General features: G+C 31.3%; 3 protein-coding genes across 5 annotated transcripts in view; 2 read left to right on the top strand and 1 right to left on the bottom strand.

Annotated features, from left to right (window-relative positions):
- The window catches only part of LOC108693915 (glucosamine-6-phosphate isomerase), a 4,834-nt gene extending 3,012 nt beyond the window's left edge, over positions 1 to 1,822 (top strand). Inside the window, exons 2-6 of one of the 2 annotated variants that reach the window (XM_018203115.1) lie at positions 174 to 336; positions 490 to 774; positions 855 to 1,213; positions 1,351 to 1,432; positions 1,670 to 1,741. In XM_018203115.1, the coding sequence (XP_018058604.1) occupies positions 213 to 336; positions 490 to 774; positions 855 to 1,213; positions 1,351 to 1,428 (846 nt within the window). In that variant the 5' untranslated portion in view covers positions 174 to 212 and the 3' untranslated portion in view covers positions 1,429 to 1,432; positions 1,670 to 1,741. Of the gene's footprint in view, positions 1 to 173; positions 337 to 489; positions 775 to 854; positions 1,214 to 1,350; positions 1,433 to 1,669 lie in introns of both variants that reach the window. The other variant, XM_018203116.1, reaches the window with a different exon arrangement.
- A 246-nt stretch (positions 1,823 to 2,068) lies between these two features.
- Positions 2,069 to 6,882, top strand: LOC108693970. Its single transcript, XM_018203211.1, has 2 exons — positions 2,069 to 3,202; positions 5,871 to 6,882. The coding sequence occupies exons 1-2, from the start codon at positions 2,719 to 2,721 to the stop codon at positions 6,620 to 6,622; spliced, it is 1,236 nt and encodes a 411-aa protein (XP_018058700.1). The 5' UTR covers positions 2,069 to 2,718; the 3' UTR covers positions 6,623 to 6,882.
- LOC108693969 (nucleolar GTP-binding protein 2) overlaps positions 6,862 to 9,284 on the bottom strand; it is a 2,759-nt gene continuing 336 nt past the window's right edge. The window contains exons 1-2 of one of the 2 annotated variants that reach the window (XM_018203210.1): positions 8,837 to 8,900; positions 6,862 to 8,714 (exon numbers count right to left, since the gene is read on the bottom strand). In XM_018203210.1, coding sequence (XP_018058699.1) covers positions 6,939 to 8,486 — 1,548 coding nt within the window. In that variant the 5' untranslated portion in view covers positions 8,487 to 8,714; positions 8,837 to 8,900 and the 3' untranslated portion in view covers positions 6,862 to 6,938. Of the gene's footprint in view, positions 9,107 to 9,284 lie in introns of those variants that run through there. The other variant, XM_018203208.1, reaches the window with a different exon arrangement.

Consider the following 9,284-nt stretch of genomic DNA (forward strand, 5'->3'; position numbering starts at 1 on the left):
ATATATTTTTTTTTTAATATTACGTAAGAACAAAAAATTCTGAAAGAGAAAAAAACACTCATTTATTCGCTATCTGATTTATGATATAGAATCGTCCATAATTAGATTTGATAATAATTCAATATTAATTCAATATTAAAATGATATTAATTGTATATCTATTTATGTTACAGTGTGCATTTGTTGGATTGTGTGCAATTAATATATTTATTATGCGTCTCGTAATTTGTGATAACGTGAACTATGTCGCAGAATGGTCTGCGAAGTATGTTTTAAAGAGAATCAATGATTTTAATCCTAATGAGAACAAATATTTTGTTCTCGGTCTCCCTACAGGTATATAATACTAATAAAGTAAAAAGATAAATCAATATTTAATAATTAAATTAACACTAACTGTTTTAAATATATTTCATTATTAATTATATGTTATTAATATGCTATATTATCATCTTAATAATCTTTTCTTTTTGTTTCGTTTCCATCAAGGAGGAACACCTTTGGGAATGTATAAAAAGCTTATAGAATATTATCAACAAGGCAAAATTTCCTTCAAGTATGTTAAGACATTCAATATGGACGAATATGTTGATTTACCGAGAGATCACCCAGAATCTTATCACTTTTATATGTACAATAATTTCTTCAAACATATAGATATCGACCCGAAAAATGTGCACATACTTGATGGAAATGCGACGGATCTTGAAAAAGAGTGTGATAATTTTGAGAAAATGATCAAAGAAGCTGGCGGAGTAGAATTGTTCATCGGAGGTACAACAACAGTTTCATTAAATCTAAACAAGAGATTTTTAGATGTAAAATTTGAAAATAATTTTTAAAATTATTTACAGGTATCGGACCAGACGGACATATAGCCTTCAATGAGCCAGGTTCGTCATTAGCTTCTCGCACACGAGTGAAAACTCTTGCGCAAGACACTTTGGAAGCCAACGCAAGATTTTTCGGAAATGATATTAACAAAGTACCAAAACAAGCACTAACTGTAGGCGTCGGTACCGTAATGGACGCAAAGGAAGTGATGATTCTTATCACCGGATCTCACAAAGCTTTTGCTCTTTACAAAGCTATAGAAGAAGGCATTAACCATATGTGGACAGTATCTGCGTTTCAACAACATCCTCGTACGCTTATAATTTGTGATGAAGACGCAACTCTGGAGTTACGTGTGAAAACTGTTAAATACTTCAAGGTAATCTCATCTATCTTGTCGTCATGATATCATGATATCATGATTTAGCACTTTTTTTTTTGTCATGAAGTAGAGACATTGATTACATTCAGGCACAATTGAAATTGCGTCTTGTATTCAATTTATATATTATTTAGGCACTCAGTGATGTACATCGTAAATTGATTGAGGAAGATGGAAATGCTATCCCCCGCCGTACAGTGCAAAACAATTGAAACGGTAGTTACTTTCATGACTTTTATGCTCAATCAAAATTTTCTGTATTATACGAGTTATACATATCCATTTTCCTTCTTATAAAAAATATCTTTTAATAAAAAGAATATATTAGATAGATTAGAGATAAGATATTAACTCTATGTTTATCTATTCTTATTTTTTATGCAAATTTGTTATAATGATGATCACAATCCTATATAATTAAATTTATCCTATATAATTAAATCTTTTTTGTAGAATTTATGGGACATTCATAGCAAATTAATCGAGCAAGAAAATCGGCCAATATAAAGATTTTGTCATCATCGCAATTTGTAAACGTTATAATGAATTTACACGGAGATAAAAATCGAAAGTTTTAACGTATGGATGATAAGGCTATGAAGCTAGAATGATTAGAGATTATATAATGCAATATATTTATATTTTATGTTCTCTATTTTAATCGTATATTTACATATACAAATTATATATATATACTATCTTACACAACTGCCATATGAATGCTAGAAAAATATATTTTTATATCATTATTCTGTTATTTCAGAAATAAAAATATCCTTTTTACTGCCGTATTACAGGAGCATTTTCAGTGATTATGATCCGAGATTATTTAATCTAATCTTCCTTCCCAACATAAAAAATTGGCAAGGCAATAACATAGTTTTTTAACTGCAATAAGTGACTACAAAACAAATATAATACATGAGTATTATATTCGCTGAAGATGCTTATTGTGCAACACAGTGCGATTATTGTAGAAATAGTGACAAATAGAACACGGAGATTGTGAATCACATAATAGTCCAGTAGATCCCTCGAAGAGAAACAGAGACAAACTGATTGTGGAATTGAAAGTGAGAGAAGCGAAGTTGACAATCATTGGCAAGGGAAATCTCCATCGTTCCAAGAACGGAAAAACGGCATTTAACAAAACTTTGCACATGTGATGCAATAATGTGCACGCGGAAATTAATCTCATCCGGCATGTACAAAGTACATATAGGCAACATAGTTGACGAATAGTGACGTAACGATGTAGAAATATTATGAGACTAGGGAGGAGGCGGATCATACCTCCACCAGCCGAGACGAAGGCGGCGGTGGCAGTGGCAATGGTTGTAGCTATTACAAATAAAATGATTGCCCGATGTGGGACATGCAGAGATACGCGCGCGCTTCATTCATACGTATTATCTCGACTCGTACAGTCCGCTCACGACACGAAACGTGATAATTAATGTAGATACGAGTTTTTCCTGATATTATTTGCCTGTGCGATAATCATGAGCAACGATCAGCAAGAATTGAAGACGATTGAACTGCGCGAATTGCAACCGATATTGAGTCGTACATTCGGCGATCAGTTGATAGTGATCCATTATACGACTAAGAATTTGCTGCAGCCTGGCGAGAATTATGGTAGTACCATTTTAAGTGTTCATGCCATAATTAAGCGCAATGATGAGTCAGAAAAGGAAGATCTTTATCTCATTGCAAAGATGCCGCCACCAACGGAATTCCAACGACAAATCTTTGATTCCCCGTTCACATTCAAAAAGGAAATCTTCATGTATGAAAACATCGTACCTTATTATCAAGAATTGGAAAAAGAAATGGGCTTGAAGGAGAATGAAGTATTTGACATATTGCCTAAATATTATCAGTCTCGATTATCGCTGACTTCAAATGTCGATTTCGATGATAATGCTGTTATTCTAATGGAAAACTTAAGGACACGTGGTTATTATAACGGCGAAAGAACTAAAGGTAACGCATTAAATACCTTATTTATTTGAAATACATTAGTGAAACTTTGAGCTTATTTTAATATTCTTATGAATATTTAAAAGGAGAATGCCCATGGTATAGGGGGATTTCTGCCCTAAAGATGGAATCTCTGAAACCGATAAATTCATTTAGAATATAATGAAATCTATCGCGCAATAATTCAAATCCAACTTTTTTATCGGCGGGGAAAGTTGAAAAAATCATATTTAAAGTTTTACCGAAGTGACGCGGAGGTGAGAGAGGCAGAGAATGAGCGAGGTTCTAAATGAATTTATCGTCCTTTGAATTAAAAATTTCTATAATTTAGAAACTAGAGAAAAATGTTCATTTTAATATAATAAATTATTTGTGAACTCCTCGAATTTCTAATGAAAAGTTTATAATTTAATATGTTAATGTTAATGTTTATTTAAATTCTTATTTATAATACGATTAACACAGTCTTTATAAAAATGATGAGTATTTTGTGAGAAAATCGACAAATTTCTAAAATGTATTCTAGAAATCATTCTAAAGAAAAAAATTTATTATAAATAGAAGTATCATATCAAAATTTTTAATACTAAAACTTGCTAAGCAAAAGCCTCGATCATTTCCTTTATAACTTCGGATACGTACAAAAATTTGTATGGATTGGTAAAAATTGATCAGAACAGTCACTAAATAATTATATTACATCTAATTATTTATCCACACTTAGAACAAAAAGCAATTTAAATTGGAAAATAAATCTAGAATCTTTTTATTTAAAATAAAATTTTATTACAGGTTTTAAATGTTTCTACTTAATGTTCTTATTAGTATTTTTAAAATAAATAAATACATAAAAAATATAAAAAATTCATATTAATAATAGTTTATTAGTTTTTATTTTACACATAATAAATTAATTAAAAAAAAAAATCACATTTTGATATTAGTTGAGACTACGTAGTCATTGTAGATCGAGATTAATATAAAGTAGCGCGGGAGAGGTCAAAGCAAAATACAGGGTGTCCAATAAATTTTGACAAAACGCTCGTGTGTAGATAGAAATGGAATAAATTGGATCAAAAAGTCCTGTATCACATTTTGCAATTTTCGCAACAGTTAACAACAGATATTAATTACTAAAAATTACTAAATATTGGTTTTTAATAATTTTTTACTCAAATACTATTAACTTTATAGAAAAACAACGAAAGACAAAAATTGTTTATTTTCAGAAAATTCTGAGAATTTTTTCAAAATTTGTTAATATTGTATTTTCTCATGTTGGTAAAAATAATTGCCAATAAGAAGAAAATGCAATACTAAATGCAATACTAAAAAGTTGATAAAAAATTCTAAAAAAATTCTTAAAAGTTCTAAGAAGAAAATTAACAATTTTTGTCTGTTGCAATTTTTCTGTAAAGTTGATAGTATTTGAGAAAAACATTATTGAAGATCAGTATTCAGCAATTTTTAGTAACTATTATCTTATCAGCAATTTTTAGTAACTATTATCTATTTTTAGTAACTGTTGCGAAAATTGCAAAAGAGAACTTTTCGACTCAATTTAGTTTGCCTTATCTAGACATGAGCGTCAAAACTTATTGGACACCCTGTACATAGAAAATTTTTGAACGCTTATAATTATCCCGGACGCTTTCAAAAAATCTCCTCAGACATTCCCGAACACTCGAACAATAAAACAAGAGACGTTGTCCAGGAAAGACAGATAGCAACTCTAGCTATATATGGTCTATAGGTCAATTCGCTTCAGTTATGAAGACAATTTTAGATAATTTTAATATTGTAACAGATGAAAAATGCCAGATATTTATAACTTTTATTAAATTTTATAAATTTATTATTTTATTAGGTGAATATTATTTTCCCTTAATATTATTCTGAAATTTCCCATTTTTGTTTACAAATAGGCTGCTGTTTGTTATATTCACAGATTATCTAAAAGTTAAATATTTTTAACTTATAAATGTTTAATATTTTTCTCTCCTGTAATAATATTCATAAAATTATCTATATTTCGATAACTGAACTGACCTAATGTATCTGAACTTTTTTATTTAAAATGACTTCTAGAATATGTTATAGAAATTTACAGGTTTCCTCACGGATATTTTGTAATATATAAAAAAAAAATAAATATAATAAAAACAGTTAATATAATAAATTCACAGTTAATATAATAATTTCATAAATTGTATAAATTGTTAATACAATAATAATGATTAAAATTAACTCCGTTTATTTAAAGACACAATACTCAATACAGCATAATAAATCAATTACAAGAGATTTGTCATTTATCGTAATACAATGATTTACCTTTTTTTTCTTATCAGCATGATTTATGATGTCAGTAAAAAAATAATTTGTAATGTCAATTCCCTTGATCCCATTTTTTTCAAGTTTTATGCGATTTCTCTTAATATATTCAGGAAATATATCGAGTAGCATTACAATGATTTTTATAAAATCGTGAAAAATATTTCATATAAGATCAATACAATTGCATCACATTGCGTTTTCACTGATTATGCGAATCTCTACATATTTTAAGATAACTAAATTATACTATTAGACTAATTAGAAGATGTAAATACATTTAGTCAGAGTTGGTATCTATTATAAAAAATGCATAACTTTTTTGTTTGAATTGTAGGATGCGATCTTGAACACTCGAGAGTCGCGATACGGGCGATGGCGAGATTTCATGCGCTAGGGATGGCTACAAAGTACAAGCGACCGGAGTATTTCGAGATATTAAAAGGACGCAGTAAATGCTTGGAGTTTAATACTGAGGAGTTTGAGCACTTCCAAGAAGATATGCTGAAGAGGATAGCAGGGGACTCAGAATTGTCTGTTTATGTCGATCGATGCGAAGCTGCCGTTCGTGACTCGTTCACACATGGTTTCTGGACAAAAACGCCCGATGAACCGTGGTCCACTATTATCCACGCGGACTTTTGGGTGAACAACATCATGTTCCACCGTAATGAGAACGGTCATATAGACGATATTAAATTCGTGGATTTTCAGAATTATTTATTTTTCAGTCCATTGCGTGAGATGGTCTTTTTCCTGTTCTCTAGCACAGAGATCATTTCGAGCGATGATCATATCGAAGAACTGATAGATCTCTATCACGAGACATTTTTGGCTGTGCTGAATCGAATGGGTTGCGATATCGAGCCATTTAGCAGAGAGAAATTCGATGCTAAGCTGTTCACTGATGCCAGGCTCGAGTCTATGCATTTGTTCTTCATGCTTAAGATACTCACATTAGACGTGCAGGAGATCGAATTGAAGCATGAGAATATGAAAAGCGTTTTGATGACTTACCAAGGGAACCAATTGTTCATGCAACGATTGCGAAAGGTCATATTATATTTTATTAAACATGATTGGATATAGGCAATATATAATAGGAAAAAAGTAGAAAATATTTTGAAATATCAAGTCACATATAAATACATTTATGATTGCACGATAATGCAACATAAATAATAGCGCTACATATGTAACTATGTTACACATTATTTTGCTTCATCCTTTGCAAATCGTTAAACGATAAAAGGACAAGGCAAGTTATAGAAGAAAATGAATGTGTATATATTTATAATTTAGCAAAATTAATGATTATATGTATAAAATATATATTTTACAATACTTCATTAAGTTTTCTTTATTTTACAAATATTTGAGTAAATTAATTTATCTTAAAATAGATTTATTTTCTCTTGACCTTAGGTATTCTTCTATTTTTATTCCTGTTCTTCACATTTGTGACTTCGTAGAAATTGCTTCCGATCTTTTTTCTTTTACTAGCACGATCTATAGCTCTTCGTTGCTTGCTTGTTAATTTTTCTTTCATTTTTTTACGAGATATTGATGAGACACTTTGTATATCATTACTTGAGACTGTTTTAGAAGGAAACATTTCAGTATCGCTGGAATCATATTCATTGTCTACAACATCGAATACACTCTGTTTCAGATTATCTTGTGCGATAGGCAAAAATTCTGAATCTGAATACTCATTGCTTTGATTCATATCATCTTTTTTATCTGTGTTATCATTGAGAACATTATTATCATTATTCGAAGAATCGTTCATACTGTCTCGATCATCTAAATTTTCTTGTAAATCAGATTTATCTTCTATGATACGCGAGTCATTTTTTGTGTTCGCATTTTCTGATTCCGAGTCACTTTCCACACTGCTATCATCCTCTACGATACTTTCATTGAAAGATTTATCCTGCTCTAGAGTCTTAACATCGTTACCAGAATAAGGCAATCCAACGCGTATTTTTCTAAAATCTTGTGTCACTGTCAGCTGATTCTTTATTATTTCTTTTGAAAGTAGATTATCAGTTTCTTGTGTTTCTTTATTATCGGTGATTTTTAATACATTATCTTGTATGATATCAATTTCATTGGTATTAGCCGTTTGATTTAATAAAGGTTCCTCGTAGCCCACAGGTGCAACATAAAAAGGCAATTTACCACGTTGCCAGTCATTGAGTACCATACGTGCAGCAATTGCAATGTCAGGTTCTCCTTTCTTTAGAAGCTTGCCGCTTCGACGCGCCAATTTTTCCAAGAAATCAACATGATCTATCCATACATTTATTTTGTATGTCTTACGAATGTACTCAGGTTTCACTCTTTCTAGGACGGAGACGATGTAATCTTCTGGATTCTGAACGAGTTCTACTCTTACTACTCCCTTCAATACCTTCTCAGTGTCAGTTTCCGTCGATGGATAAACGACACCGGGACAATCTATCAAATAGATACGACGCATAAGAGTTATGTACTGCCACACTTTTGTTTCTCCAGCTATAGGCGCCACTTTACAAACCTTTTTGGAACGCAAGGTGTTTATAATGGAACTTTTTCCTGTATTAGGATATCCTATGAAACCAACACTGATCTGTTTTTTATCAACGTGTAATTTTGCAAATTGCCTTAATAAATTTATCAGAGAACCTTTGCCAAAAGGATGTGTTAAGGAGGCATGAAAAGCAACCGTTGGATATTCTTTGCTCAGAATAGCAACCCATCTTTGCGTGACCCACGTTGGCACCAGATCTACTTTATTTAAGATAAATATTAAATGTTTGTAAGGTTTTTCGATTTTCAGATATTTTTCCACAGGTGGAGACCTAGTTCCCATCGGATCCCTCGCATCCAATATCTGCAAAATAACATCGGAGGAGTCAATGACTTTGTACAACTCATTCCATATCCTTTTGCTTTGTCCTGCCGACATGACCCAATCTCTTTGTGCATCCTTTACGCCAGTATCCTCGCGAACAAGGTCGTAATCTTTGGAGTCTTTCTCCTTGTTATAAGTATCTTCCCTATCCTCAGCCAATTTCTTCAATTCATTGTACGACGTTGTTGCCAAATTCGGTCTTTTTCTAATCTTCTTTGGACCAAAAACATTTTCAAAACTTTCTGTATCCAACAAATGTACTCTTGCGTTTGCCGCTTTTTGCTGAAGCAAAGTTATAGGCAATTGAGTAGGTTTCATGACAACTTTATAAGGATCTTTCATAGCAGTTCCTAATTCATTCTGGAATTTTTGCAAAGCATTTTGTGAAATGACTCGTGAATTACCAAACCATCTTTGGGATGGCTCCACACGCGACGTAGTTCCAGAAGTGTTCCAGCCTTGAAACGGCGCAGGGCTAATGATCTTTCCAGCACGATTGCGTTTCGGTCTCTGATTACGATACATCTGTAATCTTTTAATAGTTGCTTTCGTTCGTACTTTAGCAACTCCTTTCAACCCTTCTGTAGGACGTTCGGGATTCATACTGTGTCCTGAACGCTTAAAGCCCTGCTTTCGCGGAGCTTTGTTAGTAGTATGTGCTTTAGCCATTATATCTGTAACAAATGTATCACTTAATATATAAAATATAAAATATACAACATATTAAAAAATATCTTTTTAAAACTTAATCTTTTTTAACATTATTAATTGAAAAAGACATTATAACATGTATCTAGATATTAAAATCAAATATGTATAAAAATAACTTGATTCTAATTAAATATATATTAA

The sequence above is a fragment of the Atta colombica genome, unplaced genomic scaffold (genome assembly GCF_001594045.1).
Source record: "Atta colombica isolate Treedump-2 unplaced genomic scaffold, Acol1.0 scaffold111, whole genome shotgun sequence".
NCBI classification, from domain to species: domain Eukaryota; kingdom Metazoa; phylum Arthropoda; class Insecta; order Hymenoptera; family Formicidae; genus Atta; species Atta colombica.

Excerpts from the sequence above, each read along its gene's own strand:
- LOC108693970 (XM_018203211.1), top strand. The coding sequence starts at position 2,719 with ATGAGCAACGATCAGCAAGAATTGAAGACGATTGAACTGCGCGAATTG. Across the intron at positions 3,203-5,870 it reads TAACGGCGAAAGAACTAAAG|GATGCGATCTTGAACACTCG; the intron begins GTAACGCATTAA and ends TTTGAATTGTAG.